Source organism: Mobula hypostoma, chromosome 29 (assembly GCF_963921235.1).
Source record: "Mobula hypostoma chromosome 29, sMobHyp1.1, whole genome shotgun sequence".
Taxonomy (NCBI): Eukaryota; Metazoa; Chordata; class Chondrichthyes; order Myliobatiformes; family Myliobatidae; genus Mobula; species Mobula hypostoma.
Window position 1 is genome coordinate 21,151,559 of NC_086125.1, and position 21,663 is coordinate 21,173,221.

At 40.6% G+C, this 21,663-nt stretch overlaps 1 protein-coding gene across 1 annotated transcript in view; it reads left to right on the forward strand.

The window, feature by feature from the left end:
- The window catches only part of LOC134339506 (protein GPR108-like), an 86,102-nt gene that overhangs the window by 43,550 nt on the left and 20,889 nt on the right, over nucleotides 1-21,663 (forward strand). The window contains exons 5-11 of the mRNA XM_063036090.1: nucleotides 836-996; nucleotides 1,909-1,988; nucleotides 5,842-5,910; nucleotides 8,549-8,656; nucleotides 13,825-13,958; nucleotides 16,264-16,339; nucleotides 20,678-20,751. Of these exons, the coding sequence (XP_062892160.1) occupies nucleotides 836-996; nucleotides 1,909-1,988; nucleotides 5,842-5,910; nucleotides 8,549-8,656; nucleotides 13,825-13,958; nucleotides 16,264-16,339; nucleotides 20,678-20,751 (702 nt within the window). The remainder of the gene's footprint in view (nucleotides 1-835; nucleotides 997-1,908; nucleotides 1,989-5,841; nucleotides 5,911-8,548; nucleotides 8,657-13,824; nucleotides 13,959-16,263; nucleotides 16,340-20,677; nucleotides 20,752-21,663) is intronic.

The window sequence follows — 21,663 nt, forward strand, 5'->3', positions numbered from 1 at the left end:
TTTCACCTATCACCTTGTGTTTCTCTTTCCCCTCCTCCTTTTAACTCTACTCCTCAGCTTTTTATCTCCAGTCCTGCCAAAGGGTCTCGGCTCAAAACGTTGAATGTACTCTTTTCCATAGATGCTGCCTGGCCTGCATTTGTGTCATAAATTCCTCGTGTAGCTTCTGAGTTTCTTCACTGATAACCAATGGCCTATTTTGAGATAGTGTACAAACTACTTGCCCATAGCTAGTGTGCTTAAATTGAAATATTGAAAGCTCTGCTGTCAGTGAGGTAGATTTTCTCTGCATCCAAATGGCATTAACTTTCTGATCATGTGAGAACAGCATGGTTTCTATTGCTATTTGGGTAGAACTGACTGCTTTAGTTTCTATTCTACTCTAACTGTACATAATCAACTCCTGTGTTCATTACGAAGGCAAGCTGGATTGGCCCAACACAAGTCGAGGAGCTGCTGCATGCTTGTTCTTGCAGAAACATGGCTCATGGACAGCATCCCATGCACCATCAATCTTCAGTATGCCACTCAAGAACTTGTGCTAATATTATTTTGTGACTGCATCTTCTATCATAACTATATTGCTGTGTACATACGGTCGAGTAACAATTAAACTTGAACATTGTGTACCTGGGCTGGATGATGGTTAGCTATGCGAATTTCATCTGAGAACAGAAAGGGATGAACAGGTCGATTCACTTTACAGCCATTTCCTTGTTTCACGGATGGAAATGATCTGAGTTCAACTTCTGCGACAGTATCTCACGTGGGTCACCACTTAAATTTAAGAAAATTGCGTTAAATTGAAAGTAAGGTTGAAATTCTGCACCCACAGAGTCTCTATGAAGAAATTTGGTCAACAAAGCAGGTTGTTAATAACAGAACTGAGTGATGGGAAGGAGCTGGATAATGGCGATGCAGCAAGTGTAAAGAAAGAAAGCAAACCAGCTCAGAGCAAAGAGCCAAAAGGAGGTGCTCAGAAGGTGCCAACTTCAGGTAATGAGCTGCATTTTTTTCCTCTGTCTTTAACTTAGTCACAAATCAAACTACTTAGAACTGTCATTTAAGATCTTAGCTCTCATTTGAGAGCAGTACTGAAATATCAGAATCAGGTTTGTTATCGCTGACAGATGTCATGAGGTTTGTTCTTTTGCAGCAACAGTACAGTGAAAGGCAGAAACATATTTTAAGTTGTATTAAAAATAAGGAGAGCATAATAGGTGGTTTTCATGGGTTCATGGACCATTCAGAAATCTGATGGTGGAGGGGAAGAAGCTGTTCATAAAATGCTGAGTGTGTGTCTTCAAGCTCCTGTACCTCCTCACCAATGGTAGAGGACACGTTCTGGATAATAAGGATCCTTAATTATGAATGGTGCCACCTTGAGGCATTTCCTTTTAAAGGTGTCCCCACTGATGGGCAGGCTAGTGCCCGTGATGGAATTGGCTCCCTTTAAAACCCTCTCCAGCTTTTACTGATAAACTGTAGAAGAATTTGGAGACCTTTTTTAAAATATTCATCCTGATTTGAAATGGAGCTGCTGTGCTGATATTTGAATTTCAATTACATTAGCTTTTCTTGGAACTACTCAACACAATCAGCTTTTTAGAAAGCCTTCAGTACCAAAACAATATCTGGTTGATTGAGCTATTTAAACCCTTGCCAGCCCAATCCATAACATGCAGATGTCAGAGCTGGTAGTAACATTGCTTCCAATGTTGGGACATCAGTATTAAATGGATTAGGTTAAGATACATCGTTGGACTTCTGTGGATCCAGGAAATATCATGGCTTACACTCTCAAAATGAGGAGTTAGGCAATCAGAGTAAAAATTAGAAGAAACATTTGCCCAGAAGCATTAACTTTTGTGCAGCAAAGCTTCTCATGTTGAAATTCTGACTTATTAGGTAAAACCAGAAGAAAAAGAGGAACAGATGATAAAAAGAGCAAGGAACCAATCAAAGGAAACGCGAAGCCTGTTAAAGAGGTTAGTGTTGCATGAGATGGGCTCTTAACTAAAATTGATCACGTGGTAAAATAACTTCATGATGGCTTAACATGATACAGTAGTACATATCAAACAAGAATAAGCAGAAAGTCAGGATTTCATTAGTCCTGGTTATACACTTGGTTCTATTTTAGGTTCATCTCTTCCTTTTGATTCGAAACGCCTTAAGCAGGTCTCTAACCCGATCGTTAAATATGCTTTGCGTATTTGGTTTCAATTCAGAAAATTTTTTGATCTTAATCAATTCGGGTTAGCGATTCCTATTTTAGGTAACATATTTTTTCCTCCCTCTTTTACGGATCGCGCTTTTCAAACTTGGAAGACTAAGGGTATTTTACGGTTTTTGGATTTATTTTTAGATGGTTCCCTTATGTCTTTTGAACAATTATCTAATAAATATAACTTATCAAGAATACATTTTTTTAGATATTTACAAGTTAGAAATTTCCTAAGTACTATACTTTCTTCCTTTCCAATGCTTCCTCCTATATATATTTTAGATTCGATAATTAACCTTAATCCATGTCAGAAAGGTGCATCGGCTATGATTTATAATATTATTATGAAACTTAGGAAAGCTCCATTTGATAAGATTAGGGTAGATTGGGAACAGGAATTGGGGCTTACCATTTCTGTGGATGATTGGGGGCAGATTTTACAATTAGTTAATACTTCCTCTATTTGTGCTAAACATTCCCTAATTCAATTTAAAGTGGTTCATAGAGCACATATGTCCAAAGATAAGTTAGCGCGTTTTTACTCGCATATTAATCCTTTCTGTGATAGATGTTCGGGGCAGATAGCCTCTTTAACTCATATGTTTTGGTCTTGCCCTACTTTGGAAACTTTTTGGAGAGATATTTTCAATATTATTTCTAAGGTATTAAATATAGATATCTCTCCTCACCCTATTACTGCTATCTTTGGACTACCTAAAATTTCTAGTAATCTTTCCCCTTCAGCCCGTAGAATGATTGCATTTCTTACTTGAATGGCGAAAAGATGTATTCTACAACATTGGAAAGAGCTTAATGCTCCAACTACCTTTTTTTGGTTTTCTCAGACGATTTTATGTTTGAATCTGGAGAAAATTAGAAGTAACCTTTATGATTCTTCATTTAAATTTGAACAGATTTGGGGACCTTTTATTCGATATTTTCATTTAATGTAATATTTACCCTTCTTGTTTTTTTTTTCACTGTTTTAATGGAGGTCGGGATTGAGGACGTGATTTTAAGTTTAACTCTGTTTGGTTTCAAGTTAGCCCATTGCTTTGCTTTGCTTTTAGTTAGTTGCACGGTGGGTTTTTTTTGGGGGTTTTTTTTTCTTTTTTTCCATTGATATATATAAAATCTAGTATACTATTATGTTATCTTGGTTTCTTATGCTTAAATTACATTGTTTGTAGTATTTTCTTTTTGGTATTGTTATCTTTTGGAATTTTATTATACTTTAACATTGTATTAATGTTTATATGGCTTACCTTTTTTGTATACTTACTCAATAAAAAGATTTAAAAAGAAAGGATTTCATTAGTCCTGGGGATTAGTTGGCAGAAATCAGATTTGTGAAATGACTTCAAACAACAGGAATTCTGCAGATGCTGGAAATTCAAGCAACACACATCAAAGTTGCTGGTGAACGCAGCAGGCCAGGCAGCATCTCTAGGAAGAGGTACAGTCGACGTTTCAGGCCGAGACCCTTCGTCAGGACTAACTGAAGGAAGAGTTAGTAAGAGATTTGAAAGTGGGAGGGGGAGATCCAAAATGATAGGAGAAGACAGGAGGGGGAGGGATGGAGCGAGGAGCTGGACAGGTGATTGGCAAAAGGGATATGAGAGGATCATGGGACAGGAGGCCCAGGGAGAAGGAAAAGGGGGAGGGGGGAAAACCCAGAGGATGGGCAAGGGGTATAGTCAGAGGGACAGAGGGAGAAAAAGGAGAGAGAGAGAGAAAGAATGTGTGTATATAAATAAATAACGGATGGGGTACGAGGGGGAGGTGGGGCATTAACGGAAGTTAGAGAAGTCAATGTTCATGCCATCAGGTTGGAGGCTACCCAGACGGAATATAAGGTGTTGTTCCTCCAACCTGAGTGTGGCTTCATCATTACAGTAGAGGAGGCCATGGATAGACATGTCAGAATGGGATGTGCAATTAAAATGTGTGGCCACTGGGAGTTCCTGCTTTCTCTGGTGGACAGAGCGTAGATGTTCAGCAAAGCGGTCTCCCAGTCTGCGTCGGGTCTTGCCAATATATAGAAGGCCACATCGGGAGCACCAGACGCAGTATATCATCCCAGCCGACTCACAGGTGAAGTGTCGCCTCACCTGGAAGGACTGTCTGGGGCCCTGAATGGTGGTAAGGGAGGAAGTGTAAGGGCATGTGTAGCACTTGTTCCGCTTACAAGGATAAGTGCCAGGAGGGAGAATGAAATGACTTTTCAGGTCTGGTTCTCAGTAAGCCTGAGACGGTGTTGCTATTTTTCTGCTTTAATATGCAATGTGGCATATTGGTGCTTTATTCCAGACAAGTCAGGTGTTTATTATTGAAGCTTGGAAGGATTTTGAAAGGCCCAGAATACGTTCATCATCCAAGATTCAGTTGCTCACTTCTGTGATCTGGATGCCAATTGTCCTTCCCCCTAACATGATCTTAAAATAAATTTCATAATATCTGACCAGCTGAGTTCCCCCAGCATTTTGTGTGTGTATGTTGGTTTACATTTCATAAACATGCACCAGTCTGTAAAGTGAGAACATTGGATACCTGCAACACACACAAAATGCTGGTGGAACACAGCAGGCCAGGCAGCATCTATAGGGAGAAGTACAGTTGATACTTCGGGTCGAGACCCTTCGTCAGGACTAACGGAAAAAAAAGATAGTCAGAGATAGGAGAAGACAGGAGGGGGAGGGATGAAGCCAAGAGCTGGGAAGTTGATTGACAAAAGAGATAAAAAGCTGGAGAAGGGGAGTATCATAGGATGGAGGGCCTTAGACGAAAGAAGTGGGGAGGGGAGCACCAGAAGAAGATGGAGAACAGGCAAGGAGTTATTGTGAGAGGGGAAAGAAAGTGTGTATAAAGGCTAGACTTGAGTTACATGGGTCTACACATGAATGCACACAAAGATAATGCTGCCTTTTTTGGTCTTCTCTCTCAACTTAAGCCTTGGGTGAATGGTGAGGAGAAGAATCTGGAGAACTAGAAACTAAGTCGTCCCTGATCAGGAATGGAACAAAGGGGCTGTATAATCCAAAGTACTGCCTCTGTATGAAACAAGACAAGCATAGGTAGAGCTTGGTACAGCAGCTGATTAACAATGCAGAGAATTGAAATGCCAACTGGCTTAAGTTGTACTTTACCTGTTGCCATGTCTTACAATTGCAGGAGAAGTGGTAGCTGATGTGAGTGAATCCCAGTGACCACAATATAATCTGCATGGCCCTACACGCAACAACAGGATAATTGATGGTTAATGAGTTTTTATGCCTGTCAAGTGAGAATTGTTAATAATCCATGTTCATTTCATTTGTCAGTACACAAGAGTAAAGGAGAAGAAAATCGCTGTTCCTCCAAATCAGATGCAGCATTAAAAAGCATAAAGAACACAATAAATTCAGCAGATTATCTTGTATACATAGACTGCGCTAATCTATGTATTTGTATAAAGGGAACTGAAGTGCATGACACACTGAGAAGTTGAGTTTTTAGTGCAGGCTACCTTTTGGTGCCTTTGGTAGCGGCCTGTGAATGACTGACAGATCCGTCAGCAGTTTGCCTGTTCACTGGAGTTCAGTCTTCTGGTTTCAATGATTTCTTTTCTTCCCTAGCAGGCAAAACCACAAATACAAGAAAAAGTTTTTAAACTGCTAAAAGCGAATGATTCCTACAACTTCAAGGTAAGCATCTTCATTTTAAAGCTTTGTCGCCCTGTTTTGTTCTCTTCCTCCACCCACTCTGTGCCCATTGCACAGACACTCTTCCCCTTGGTTACCATCTCCCTGTACTCCCACCTCCTCTGTTCAGTTCCATGCTCCACCTTCCTGTTCTATCAGATTCCACCATTATCAACTCCTTGTCACCTCCACCTCTCACCTCAGCCTTTGTCACTATTTCCTCACTCCCCCTCCTCACCTGGTGTCATGAAAATATTCTTAAAAATGGTTTCTTGTTCTTTTCTGATTTAGCAGCAAGTGGTATCTAAACAAAGGAGGCAATGTACATTTGTAAAAGGTTATAAAAATTACTTATGTAATTGTGTAAAGAATAAAACAAAGAAAAATGGTTAGATACTCATATGAAACATACATCAAAGTTGCTGGTGAACGCAGCAGGCCAGGCAGCATCTATAGGAAGAGGCGCAGTCGACGTTTCAGGCCGAGACCCTTCGTCAGATACTCATATGATCTCATATAGCGCTCTTTGGATTAGCACAGCTGACTTTTTCTGTAATTTATTTTTTATTGAAATTCATCATCAAACAAACATTTCCATAAGATGTATTTCAAATGCTGTATATATCATATCATATTTGTCATAAATCTCCACATAATATTTATCTGAGGTGTACACTTATAGAAAGGAGAGGAAAGAACAATTGAAAGAAGGAAACTATGTACAAAGTAGGGAGTGATTTTTTTTTTACAACATATTCATTGACTTGTGAGAATAAAATCAGGCCTATGAGGTGTTACGTAGTTAAACTATTTTTCCCAGTATGAATCAAATTGTTCCAACTTATGATTAACAGATGCTGTTATCTTCTCCATTTTGTAAATGTCCATTGTAATTTCCATCCATGCATTTAAAGCAGGGCTCTCCTGTGATAACCATTTCCTGGTAAGGGTCTTTTTACCAGCCACCAGCAGTACATTCATTAAATATTTATCTCTTTTCAACTGTTCTTGAGGTATATACCCAAAATATATGGTCTTACTCTCTAAGGGTGTTTCACATTTAAAGATATCTTGTAGGGCATTATGTATCCCACTCCAATAGTCTTTGATAATGGGGCATTCCCAGAAAATATGATAATGGTTTGCATTTTGATTTCCACAATTTCTCCAGCAAACAGGGAGGTTACTATCATAATGGGATTTCTGAGAGGGTGTAATAAAACATCTTATCAAGTTTTTCCATCCAAACTCTCTCCATTTCTGTGAACTGGTACACTTCCATTGATACCTCCATATTATTGTCCATTCTTCCTCAGATATTATCTCTCCTTCCTTCTCCCATTTTGTTTTAATGTATGAAGTCGAATGTGTTTTAAGATTTGACAAACCCTTATACACGCTTGAAATGATTCTACTACTGTTGTCTGAAATAGCTCTATCAGACATGTACTTCGCTTGGTTACATTTTTAACCGTCATACTAACATACTGTCACATCTGTAAATACTGGTAAAAGTCTTGTTTTTCTAATAAGTGTTTCTCTTTGAGCATTTCAAAACTGAACAGTGTTCCTTCCTTCATTATATTGCATTATTCCTTTGGCTGTCCAGTCCTTAAATCTGGCATCCAGTTTAGCGCAGCTGTCTTAGTCTATCACTAAAAGAGCTCCTCTGTTTTCAGCCATGGTGGCATGCAGAGGGTAAGAATTGCCAGGATTTTCCGTAGGGACCTTTGTCCTCCTACAGCCTCCAGAGTGTCCAGTCTGATTCCTTTGAAAGTCCAGCCAGCCTTTCTAATCAGTTTATTGAGCCCGTTGGCATCACCTGTGTTGATGCCATTGCCCCAGCACACCATTGCATAGAAGATTATACTGGTGACAACAGACTGGTAGAGCATGTTAGTAAATTAGTAAAAGAGACAAAATGGTATTTATCAATCAATCACTAAGCCATGCCACACAATGTGCTGCCAGAGGGATCCACCAATATCTGACAGCTTTTCCAGTCTCTCCTTCTTGATGTCCTTGTCTCTATTTCTGGTTCTGGGCACTAGTAACGGCCCACCCTTAAGAAGATTCCCACTTGCTCAAAAAGTTGCCACTTTTTGATACCTTTCAAGACCCTTTACAGGAATACTTTACCAGACAAATTTTTTTTTTTTACGGTAGCTACTCAAGGTTGTACACTGGACTGGTTCTCTTGTACTTTCTCAAAACGTTCCCACATCCCAGACTAACGCCATTTTATCTTACAAACTTTTTAGATTATGAGAACACTCAGTCCTCTTTTATTGTCATTTAGAAATGCATACGTGCATTAAGCTTCCATTTTGTGTTACATATTTTAGCATATACCAAGGAGGAATCAAATTCAACTCTTTCCTTACCTCTGGACCTACCTATCTTTAGACAGCTCGTGCTCTTCTCCCTCCCTCTTTTTAGACTCCCTACTATCTTTTAATCCATATGAAGAGTCTTGACCTGAAATGTCTACTCTGTCCTTTTCCCTCAATATATGCTGCCTGACCTCCTGAGTTCCTCCACCATCTTGTGTCTATTTTAATCTATTTCAAACATCTATTTGAAAATTAAAAATTAAATTTAAATGTTGGCTTTATTACAATAACTTTTTTTTATTTTGCAGTTCTTTATGAAAATTCCATCCCGAACTGAGGAGGGGCTTTATACCCTTAGCTTTCACAACTGTCATGACATGGTTTCAGGGAATCAGATGGCTTCATTCGATATGACTGTAAGTACTTTGGAGGAAGGGGCAGAGGTTAGGATAGAAAGCCTTTAACTCTTCATTTAAAAAAAAAACTCAAAAGCGTATCCAGATGAAGGGTGTCAGCCTAACATGTCAACTGCTTATTCCCCTCCTAAGATGCTGCTGTACTTGCTGAATTCCTCCTGCATTTTATCAGAACCAAAGCAGAGCTAAGAAAACTCGTGATTTAATAGTGGACTCAAGGGTCTAAGTACCTTCGCTGCTTCTATACCAACAAATCGATGTCTCTTCCCCTATTTCTGGCCTCCAAAGGAGTAGTTCTCTTCACAATTAGTACTTCTTAACTGCTTAGTTTAAATAAGTTCAAGTTTATTGTCACTCAACCATATACATGTGTTCAGCTAATCAAATCACTGTTCCTAAGGAGCTGAAGTTCAACGTAAATTTATTATCAAAGTCACCATATACAAACCTGAGATTTGTTTTCCTGCAAGCATACACAGTAACTCCAAGAAACACAAATAGAGTCTGTGAAAGACCACACCCAGCAGGATGGACATGCAAACGTAACTTTGCTGGATCAAATCACAACAGCACAAAAAGATCGTTACTTATCTTTTCACCAGTTTATTTCTTCGAGCTCAGCCAGTGAGTGAACTTGGACCCGATATCAGAGAGAGAATCTTTCTCATCTCCTTGGCGGTTCTACAAGTTCACTGCCCAATGTCAGAATTGTTAGAAGTTATAAGGCCACCGATACAAAAGAATAGTTAGTTTGATAACCATTCTGGTCAAGAAAATGGACTATTGATACAGAGAACAATCAGTTTGATAACTATTCCGGCCAAGTCAATGGACTATTGATACAAAAGTATAATCAATTTGTTAGACACTCCAGCCACCTTAATTAAGGAAAAGAATGTCCTACCTGGTTTGCTGGAGCCACAACTTAATTACAAAAATAAGAACATCCGTCAAACTTATGCTTTAAATAAAAAGGAATGTTCTGTCTAATTTCCATCAGGTACTGCTTTGTGTCAAAATCAAAAGGTGTGAAAAGCCCAGAGACATCTTATGTGGATCTGGGCGAACTTTAACGCTTATCTTGCTCCAAAGAAAGCAGCTGTGAGACATTATTCAAACACACTGCAGTCACAGACATAGTACTTAATCCATTGTTTACAGGGATCTGAGAATCCCCCATTCCCTTAAACTTTATCAGACAAATAGCCAATGTGCAAAAGACCACAAACGGCAAATACAAAAGAAATAAAATAATAAATATCGAGAACGTCAGTTGAATTGTCCTTGAAAGTGAGCCCATAGGTTGTAAGAACAGTTTATTGATGGGGCAAGGGAAGTTGAGTAAAGTTATCTCCTTTGCTTCAAAGAGGTAATAACTGTTCCTGAACCTGATGGTGTAAGTACTAAGGCTCCTGTACGTTATTCCTGATGGCAGCAGCGAGAAGAGAGCATGTCCTGGGTGGTGGGGCTCCCTGATAATGATTGTTGTCTTCCTGCGACAGTGCTCTATTTCGATGTGCTCAATGGTGGGGAGCACTTTACCTGTGATGGATTGGGCTGTATCCATTACTTTTTGTAGGAGTGTTGGTGTTTCCATACCAGGCCGTAATGCAGCCAGTCATTACACTCTCCACCACACATCTGTGGAAGTTTGTTAAAGTTTTAGATGTTATGATAAATCTTTGTAAACTTCCAAGGAAGTAGTGGCACTACTCTGCTTTCTTCATAATGCCACTTGCATGCTGGACCCAGGACAGATCCTCTGAAATTATAATACTGAGGAACTTAAGTTTGTTGACCCTCTCCACCTCTGATTCCCCCGATGAGGACTGGCTCATGAACCTCTGGTTTCATCTTCCTGAAGCAATAATCGGCTGCTTGGCCTAGATGACATTGAGTGAGGGGTTGGTGTTGTGGCACCATTCAGCTAACGGCAGTGGCTTTGTCAGCAAACTTAAATATGGCATTGGAGCCATGCTAAACCATGTTGTGTTTTGTAACTCCAAAATATTAAATTATTGTAAAGGAAAAGGTGGAGAGCCTGAAATGCAAGTCTTAGTGTTTTTTTACTTTGAACGAGTCACGTATGTACCATATATGCAATTCAAGTATTTTTACATATAACCCGTAATGAATTATTTAAATGAACCAGAATCTTAATCACACAATATATTTACAATATTACTTAAATACTACTGAAATAATAAATACACAACAAGCTTCACAGTCACAAGTATAAAGGGAGTCGAGCAGGGGGCTAAACACAGGCTTGTGGTTCATCTGTGCTGATAGAGATTGTGGGCTGCCGATCCAAACTGACTGGGGTCTGCAAGTGAGGAAATTGAGGATCCAATTGCACAAGGAGATATTGAGGCCAAGGTCTTGAAGCTTACTGATTAGTTTTGAGGGACGATAGTACCGAATGCTGAGATGTTGTCGATAAATATATATATATTTATCTGCACTGTCCTGATGTTCCAAGATTGAGTGAAAAGCCAACAAAATGGCATCTGCCGTTGACCTGTTGTAACGGTAGGCAAAATGGAGCAAATCCAAGTCGCTTCTCTGGCCGGAGTGGATACTTTTCATCACCAACCCCTTGAAACACTTTACTGTGGATGTAAGTGCTTTTGGACGACAGTCATTGAGACAGGTTGCCATGTTCTTAGGCACTGGTATAATTGAAGCCTGCTTGAAATGGGTGGGTCCCTCAGATTGTACAAGCAAGATGTTAAAGATATCGGTGAATACTCTAGCCAGTTGACCAGCATGGGTCTTTGATACTTGGCCGCGTACCCCATCTGGGCTGAATGATTTCTGTGAGTTCACCCTACTGAAAGATGTTCTCATGTCACCCTCAGAGATTGAAATCACAAGGACGTCAGGGGCTGTGGGAGTTTGTGAAGGTTCCCCCATGTTTTGATGGTCAAAACTTGCATAGAAGACATTGAGCTGATCTGGGAGCAAAGGCCTGTTGTCGCCTAGTTGCTTGGTTTCACTTTGTAAGAGGTAATAGCATTCAAGCCTTGCCACAGTTGTCGAGCGTCCTTCAATGACTCAAGTTTGGTACAGAGTTGTCGTTTTTTAATAGCTTTCCAGAGATCATACCTGGACCTCTTGTATCTTTCTTAGTCACCACACCTGAATACACCATTCTGATCCTCGGCAAATCGCAGATCTCGTGGTTGATCTAGGGTTTCTGGTTGGGGAAGTCTGTGAATGATTTTGTGGAGACACACCTGTCTATAATTTTTTTTGTTAATACTGTCCAAAGTTCCTGACAACTGTGGGGTATTCATTCAGATCCTCTGAGTACTTGTACATGGCTTAGTGCACAGTCTCAAAGCAACCTCATAGCCGCTGTTCCGTCTCCTGCAACCACCTCTTTGTTGTCCTTATCTCTGGAGCTTTGCTCCTTATCCTCTGCCTGTACAGGTTGGAGGAGGACGGCCAAGTGATCACATTTTCCCAAAATGTGGCCCAGACGTTGAATGGTAGGCATTCCTAATCATAGTATAGCAGTGTTGAGTGTGTTGGGACCCCTGGTGCTGCAGGTTATACGCTGATAATAATCAGGCAGAAATTTCTTCAAACAAACCTGACTTGAAGTCCCCAACTATGATTTGAAAAGCTTCAGGGTAGGCTGTTTCTTGTTTGATGATGGCAGTATTCAATATTTCGAGTGCCTGATTAACGTCGGCTTTTGGTGGTGTGTAAACTGTGGTCACAGAGGTAAGTAGACCGGTCGGCACGTAATCACTAGAAGTTTCAGGTTGGGCAACAAGAGTGCAACAGGACTGCTGTGTCTGAGCACCACAGAATTTATCATGAAACCCAGACCCCCGCCTTTTGCATTCTCTGGATCAGCAGTCTGGTTCATCTGGTCCACCCTGTGTATGGAGAACCTTTGGGTCTTACTGGTGTGCCCAGAGTGAGCCATGTCTCTGTGAAACACAGAACACAGCAATCTTTTTTTTTTTGTCAGGTGCAAAACGTAGAGTCACACACAGCACATGTAGTTACGATTCAGCACATACAGTTCCAAAATTATGTTAGCACAACCCCTTGACTGACATGGCTTGAAGAATGAGAGGTTAACACATCCTATACAGTCAAGACTGCTCACCAATGCCTCTATTTTCTGAGGAGCCCGAAGAGAGCAGGACTTAGTACATCCATACTCGCATCAATCTACAGATGCCCAGTAGAGAGCATCCTGACAAGTTGCATAACTGCTTGGTACAGAAACTGCACTGCACGGGCAGGAACGATCTACAAAGGGTTGTCAAAACTTCCCTGTGGATCACTGGCACCAGCGTACCTGCCATCAAGGACATCTACAGAAAGGTGCCAGAAAAGGGCCAGTAACATCATGAAGGATCCCATACATCTTGCTCATGGACTATTTGTCCCCCTTCTTTCATGCCAGAACCCACCAGACTCAGACAGTTATTTTCCCCAAGTAGTAAGGCTGATCAACACCTTCACCCACCAACTCCACCACTACTTTGTTATTTCCTTTCAGTCACTTAATGTACAACTTAATGAACATACAGCCAATCTATGTTTCTAAGCCTTGTTAAGTACTTATATGTAGGTATGTGTTTTTAAAATTATTATTGTGTTCTTTTGTTTTTTTTTGTGCATCATCGGATCAAGGATAACAATTATTTTGTTGTCCTTACACTTCTATATAGGAAATAACATTAAACAGTCTTAACATAAAGTGTGAGGTGCATGTTTATGTAAGACTGTATAAAGTTACTGGCACTATTATAATAAAACAAGTTGTATAAATATGTGAAACAGGAGCAATAAATGGAAACTTTAACTAGGGTATAATAGTTTGTGCATTCTCTCCCTCTGTAGTAACCCCACTATTTTTCCTAATTTATTGGATTATTTGTTATAAATTGTCTTTGATCATTTTAAAATGTAGATTTTTATAAAGTTTGAGCTTCAGCCTGCAATTGACTTCATGGTTCCCAATAGACAATACCAAGTTTTCATTTGTACAACAATTTTGATAAAACATCCTGAGGTATGACCGAAAACTAATTTTAATTACCCATTTCTTTTAATCCTTGATTGGCCCAACACTTGAGCACACATTTGAGTTATAGTTGCCATTGTAAATGTACCCTTATGTTTTAAATCTTGCTTCTTAGGTTGAGATTACAGCAAGAAATCCTCAGAACTACCTATCTGCTGGGGAAATGCCGTTGCCTCTGCTGTACTTGGTTATGGCTGGGTTTTTCTTTACTGCAGCCTTGTTCTGGGTTTACCTCCTCCTGAAGCACAGGTAAAGCTTCTTTGCTGCCTAGTATTTAAAGTGGCACATGTGTCTGTGTGTGTAAAAGGTCGTACTGTAGTATGTCTCTTCATTGAGATGTTATTCTCTCTAAGGAGGTCAGTATTAGCTGACCTAGCTGTGCTGCTTCAGAAGGAACTTAAGAAATAGCTACATTGCTGCGGGTTTGTGGACGTATACAAGCTTGCTTCCTGATTGATGTATACATTCTGAATTAAATGTATTTTTGCTGCAATCCTTTTTTCTGAGAACCACATCTAATACCAGCTATTTAAATCTCAGATTTACTTTGGGAGTTGAGGTTTAGTTCCTGAGCCGCTGACAAGAGACTTTAATTTGTGTCAGAGGGTAATTAGACAAGTTAGTAACATGGCCACTATTTCACTACCGAACCCTTAAATTCCCATGAGAAATCAATTTATAAACTTGTCATACAAAATGCAGGTTGGGTAATTGAAGAGTTTATTTGCAGCACATTTATGTTAATGGCCCCTCTGCCTTTGTTACAAGGTTGGAACTATTATAAAGAAACCAGTTAGCTTTGGCTAATCTATGGTTCAAATCCACATAAAATCTTTTTGACAACTGAAGTATGTTTAATAATTTCTCTTTTAAACTTCAAAATGTTTCTTAATCGTGTTTCATTTTACTGATTTTAATAATACAGAACTGAACAAGGATTACAGCTTATGTTTTAATCAATGCTCTCGTTTTAGAATCAGGTTTTAATTTATTGATTTTATTTAGAGATACAGCATGGCTATTCTGGCCCAACGAGCCACACCACCCAGCAAACCCCCCTATTTAACCCTAGCATAATCACAGGACAATTTAAAGTGACCAATTAACGCACTGACTGGTATGTCTTTGGAATGTGGGAGGAAACTGGAGCACTTGGAGGAAATCCATGCAGTCATTATAGGTGGTGCTGGAACTGAACTCCAAACTCCGGTGCCCTGAGCTTCCGTGGCACCCCCATTATCACAACATGCCATGAAATTCATTGTTTTGCAGCAGCAGTACAGTGCAATACATAAAATACACAAAGTTATAATAAGAAATGTATTTTAAAAATTAAGTAAGTAGTGTTTTTAAAAAAATGAGGTTGTGTTCATGGGTTCATTGTCCGATGAGAAGTCTGATGGCAGAGGAAAAGAAGCTGTTCCTAAGACATTGAGTGCCTTCAGGATCATGTACCACTGCTCTGATGGTAACAATGGAAAGAGGGCATATCCTGGGTGGTGGGGGTCTTTATTGATGCCTGCTTTTTTTTGTCTTTTTTTTTTGAAGCATTGCCTTTTAAAGATGCCCTAGATGGTGGGGAGGCTAGTGCACATGATGGAGCTGGCTGAGTTTATAACCCTGTGCAGCCTTTTCCCAATCCTGTGCAGTGGCCAATCCGTACCAGTTGGTGATGCACCCTGTTAGAATGTAGTTGAAACATTGAATAGTAAGGTTGAAGTTTGGGTGATGCTGAGTCACCTTTACAGGGGGGAGGGGGAATTGTGTGACTTTTTACAAAAAACACTTCCAAGAATACCAATTCCAGATATCCACGCAAGTATTGCTTGTTTAAGAGTTCTCTGGAACAGGGACTTAATAAAGGAAGGGAGGAATATTTGCAGTGTTGCTCTTGAAAAAAAAGTTTTTAGTCTTTATGCCTGAAAGTAATGGGCAGTATGCTTAGTGGTCACTTTATTAGGTACAGGAATGAAACCCTGCGTGGTCTTCTGCTTCGGTAGCCCATCCGCTTCAAGTTTCGATGTGTTGTGCATAGAGAGATACTGTTCTGCTCACCACTGTTATAATGTTATCTGAGTAACTGTTGCCTTCCTGTCAGCTTGAATCAGTCTGGCTGTTCTCCTCTGACCTCTTTCAGTAATAAGGCATTTTCACTCACAGAACTGCCACCCACTGGATGTTTTTTGTTTGTCGCATCAATCTCAGTAAACTCTGTGTGTGAAAACCCCAGAGGATCAGCAGTTTCTGAGATATTGAAACCACCTCGTTTGGGAACAACAGTCATTCCATGGTCTAAGTCACTTGGATCACATTTCTTTCCCATTCTGATGTTTGGTCTGAACAACAACCGAACCTTGTTGATCATGATTGAGCTGCTCCCGCGTGAGTGGGTGATTAGATGTTTGCATTATTGAGCAGGTTACCTGATAAAGTGGTCACTGAGTGTGTATGCATGTTATCTCCTCTCTGCTGTCTGTATCTAAAGTCATTGTTGTTGTTAAATGAGTTTGAGTTATTGTTACAAAATTACTATGCAGCATAATGTGTCTTTTAGGTACAACGTGTTTAAAATCCACTGGCTGATGGCTGCCCTGGCATTCACCAAGTCTATCTCCATACTCTTCCATGCTGTAAGTACAAGGCTACATTATGAAAGCATTTATTTTTTTTTGTAATTTATCTTTTATTGAAGTTCATCATCAAACAAACATTTCTGTAAGATGTATTTCAGATACTGTACATATATATCATATAATCATATTTGTCACAAATCTCCACATAATGCTTATCTGATGCATACACTTATAGAAAGGAGAGGAAAGAAAGAACAATCAAAAGAACAAAACTATGTACAAAATAGGGAGTGATTTTTTTTTTACAACATATTCATTGACTTGTGAGAATAAAATCAGGCCTATGAGGTGTTATGTAGTTAAACCATTTTTTCCCAGTATGAATCAAATTGTTCCAACTTATGATTAACAGATGCTGTTACCTTCTCCATTTTGTAAATGTCCATTGTAATTGAAAGCATTTATTTCAAACAGGTTCCTGTTCCCACTAGCAGCACTTTGATTAGCTATTTTATTGGCCTAGATCTGAAAACTGGTGTGCCAAAAATCGTACAGGAACGAGCAAGCCGGAAGGTCTCAGAAGTTCAGTCAAATTAATTGAGTTTAGGCATGTAGCAGTTGTCCATTGCTGGATGAATTGGGGAAGGATATAAGTGAAGAGCATTTCTTTTCCTTTTCAAATCACTGTCCACTTGCCCGTACTGGAAATATTGGTCCCGTTCCACTGCAGCACCTTCATTTACACAGTTTACCATTGCTCACTGTATGCTCAGATTTACAGATCTAAAACTTGGCTTAGGTGGGAAGGGGTTTATGATTCCTTTTAGTGGAGGTAAAAATTTGCTCTTTGCGCAAAGTCAGAGACATAGCAAGGAAACAGTCTCTTCAGCCCAACCAGTCCATACTGACCAAGATCCCAAAACTTTTCCTATCCATGTACCTGTCCACCTTTTAAATGTTGTTAATGTACCCGCCTGAATCACTTCCTCTGGCAGCTCACTCCTTATACAGACCACCGTCTGGGTGTGAAAAGTGTCGTCCCTCGGGTTCCTATTAACTCACTCCTCTCTCACCTTGTACCTGTGCCCTCTCGTTCTTAATTCCACCCACCCCCCCCCGACAAAGACTGTGCGCATCCCCCCCCACCACCCCCATCTAGGCCCTTCATGATCTTAGACACCTCTATAAGATCATCACTTGGTTTCCTACACGCAGATGAAGGAGTTTCTAGACTGCTCATCCTCACTCTATTCATTTAGCCCGTTGAGTCGTGGCAATATCCTTCCTGCATTCCTTCCAACTTAATGGCATCTTTCCTATAGCAGGCTGACTAACACAGAACACAATTTTCAAGATGAAAGCTCATCAGCATTTTGCACAACAATACCGTAACAACAACACTATACCCCTTGCCCATCCTCTGGGCTTCACCCCTCCCCCTTTCTTTCTCCCTGGGCCTCCTGTCCCATGATCCTCTCGTATCCCCTTTGCCAATCACCTGTCCAGCTCTTGGCTCCATCCCTCCCCCTCCTGTCTTCTCATATCATTTTGGATCTCCCCCTTCCCCTCCCACTTTCAAATCTCTTACTCGCTCTTCTTTCAGTTAGTCCAGACGAAGGGTCTCGGCCTGAAACGTGGACCGTACCTCTTCCGAGAGATGTTGCCTGGCCTGCTGTGTTCACCAGCAATGTTTATGTGTGTTGCTTGAAATTCCAGCATCTGCAGATTTCCTCGTGTCTACCTGTTTGTACTGTGTTCAATTCCTCAGCAGGTGAAGTGGCCCCACCTGCAGGCAGCAAGTCCTGAATAGTTTCCTGACAATTAGATCATTAGGACCAAAGAGAAAAAGCATTCACACATCATAAATGCCAGGCAATGGTTATCTAACAAAAGAAAAGCTAACCACCTACCTGTGGCAGTAGTAGTGGTACTGAACGTCAGATTTTTTTCTCTCATCCAAATCATAGGGTGGGTGAGGTGGGGAGGGGAGGTTCAGCTGAACTGTGACTATATGAGTAGGTCAGAGGCTTGGTGTTGGGCAGTGAGTATCTCTCTGCTTGGTACCTCAAGCCCTTTTCTCCACCACTGACCCTGGAGCACGATAATGTATGCTCTACTTGCCTGGCTGACTGCAGCAACATCTCTCTCAAGGAGTCAATACTATGTAGGACCAAGAAGTTGCTTCATTGACACCCCATCAATCATGCTAACAATTTTCTACTTGTGCACTTTGGTTGCAATGTACATTGTTTACCACATCTGCTGCAGGTTCTTGTTGATGCTTTCCCTACAATAACTTCCTAACATGCAGCTTCTATTACCAAGAAGAATAAGGGTGGCAGGGACATAGTGGCACCACCACCTCTGGGTTCCCCTCAAGTCTCACACCATCCTGACTTTGAAATCTATCACCAGACCTTCATTTAGCCGCAGGCTGTGGAAGCACCTAACATTTGGTTCGGCTTGCTAAGTCGTACACTAACTCATCATTATCCACAAATCCATGTACTGCTGAGATTGAGCATGGCTAGGTGTGCAGCTGAAACCAGGTTCCAGTACTTGTCTGCTTCATCTTCCTTCCCACAGCCATTAAACTCACTGGGCTCATGGGAACAGTTATAATGGAATTGAAAGTGTATTGTGGTAAAGCAAGTAATATCCATTATTACAGAAAATGTACCAGCCCAGCTCCACCAACATCACAGTTTTACAGGTGACTTTGCCAGTGATGAGAATCAGGTTTATTATCACTGAGAGATATCATGGAATTTGTTGTTTCGTGGCAGCAGTATAGTACAAGATGTTTAAAAATAATACTTCTACAATATTAAAGTGTAAGAGAGAAACAGTGAGGTAGTGTTCAGAAATATAATGAGAGTGGAGAAGAAGCTGTTCCTAAAATGTTGAGTGTAGGTCTTCAAGATCCTGCACCTCTTTCCTGATGGTAGTAATAAGAAGAGGGCACGTCCCAGATGGTAAGGGTTCTTAATGATGTGTGCGGCAGCCTTGAGGCATGATCTACTAAAGATGTCCTTGATGGTAGGGAGGGTTGTGCCTATGATGGAGCTGGCTGAGTCAACAGGCTGCTGGCCACCACTTATCAAGAGTAATCATGGAGTATATTGGTTACCATGGTAGCACTGGAGCTCAGAGTTCAATTCCAACATCATCTGCGAGGAGTCTGTACTTCCTCCCCGTAGAATGTGAGGGTTTTCTCCGGTTCCTGCAGTTTCCTCCCACAGACCAGAGAAGTACCAGTTGGCAGATTAATTGGTCATTGTAAATTGTCCTGTGATTAGGCGAGGGTTAAATTGGGGGCTTGCAGCTCGAAGGGCTGAAGAGGCCTATTCCACACTGTATTTCAAAACAAATTAGGTGCTATCTTTGCTGGTGTCTTGAAAATATCGAAAATGCTGACGAAAGGAGGTTAAGTGATAATACAATCTGTGTTTCAGTAGTCTCTGTCAAACTCACCTCTGACCATTTGAAACTTGTACAAATGGATGAATTAAAATGAATGCCTGCTGACAACGATGCCATCCCGAGTGGGAGGGGGCAGGGTGTGTGTGCCTGGGCTTACTACAGTCTTTTAATAGAGCAAGCCAAAATGGTAAAACATAGAGTGAAGGAAAGAGATGGAAGCTGTTACTAATTCTCTAAATGAAAGCAGGGTAATTTCACAAGGAAGTGTGGTAAGATCACCAGACGAATTAGAAGTGTGAAGTCGGTCTCTGTCATTTTCAACATTTCTTATCGCCAGCCTTGACTGATGGGAATTACCCAGTTATTTACTCTATTTATAGCTTTAGCAGATGCCTGGATTAAAAGTTTGTAAAGCCCCAAGTGTTGACGTACTTAATATATAATTGATTTATACATGTAACTTGATTCCAACCCTCTGTCCTATAACACCTGGATGGATGAGAGGTAAAATACGAGTATCCTTTCTGCACCATGACCCAGCTGAATACCAAGACTCGAGTTGAAGTAATACAGCCCAGAAATGAATTTTGGCCCGCTGGGTCTGCACCCACCTTCAATTACCCAATCACAGCAATCCCATTTCAATGACCCCACATCCCCATCAATTCCACCCCCCGATTCTGTCACTGGCCTACACACTGGAGGCATCTTACTGTGGCTAATTAACCTACTGATCCCTATTTTGTTGGGATGATGTGTGGAGATATGGTGGGGGGCGGGAGAGGGCTGGCGGAGGGGACACATGCAGTCACAAAGAGAGCATGCAGATTCCACGCAGGATTGAACCCGGATTGGTGGAACTGTGAGGCACCACATCGTGGGAACACTGTGAACCCTTCCCCCACCCCAGCCCATCTTACCTGAAGTTCCATGAGATATTTGAATCTATTATAATAATGTGTTTATTTCCAGATAAACTACTATTTCATTGCTGTCAAAGGATCAGCAATTGAAGGCTGGGCCGTGATGTACTACATTACCCATCTGTAAGTATTTTTTTTGGCACAAGCCTTGTTTGCCCAAATGAAATGAAGTTCCAGCAGTGTTAAAATGTCCATCTGAGGGCTTGAGTCCAGCCCAGGGCAAAGACTGAACTGAACAGTTTATCAAGTACTGGGTGATCACACCAAACATTCATTCCCACTGTGTATGAATGTACTTCCATCAGAAACCATTAATTTAATTTCTGCTCTCAAAAGAATTCAAGGCTGGGATGGATATGTCTCAAGGATACTAAATAAGATTTAAATGGTTATCCCTCCATACTAAAGCAAAGTTGTCTAGGATTCGTTTTTTTGATGTATTTATCGAGTTCGACTTGGCAATGATTCCCTCTTTTGTTCATGTAGCCCTCCAGAACATGATGTTGAAACTTGTATAAAGTTCAAAGTAAATTTATCATCAAAGTACAATATGTCATCATTTACTGCCTTGAAATTCGTTTTTACAGGCATTTACAGGAAAATTAAGAAATACATTAGAATTTATGAAAAGTTATACTAATAAAGACTGACAAACAGCCAATGTGCAAAAGAAGACAAATCATGCAAATAATAAAAAAGTGAATAAATAATACTGAGAAAGGATGAGGACTTAAAAAATACTTCCATACCTTCTGTGCACCAGAAGCCCAAGTGCCTTTTTTGGTTTTGGCATGGAAAGTTGATCTGGATTTTATAAGCATTGCTCTAAAGTTCTCAGCATTGTACCAGTTCTCTCACTCGTACATGTTAGGACAAGCTGGTTCCAGTGCAGCTAAGATTTTCCCTGTGGGAATTCTAGTACTGTCTTCTGTCAGACAGTGAGAACTGGACAGCCACATGTTTACTATCCTGCTGAAATCCTACAGTGCTTGAGACAGCAGTGGGCAACATTTTGTCCTAGTTTAAAAAGTCTGT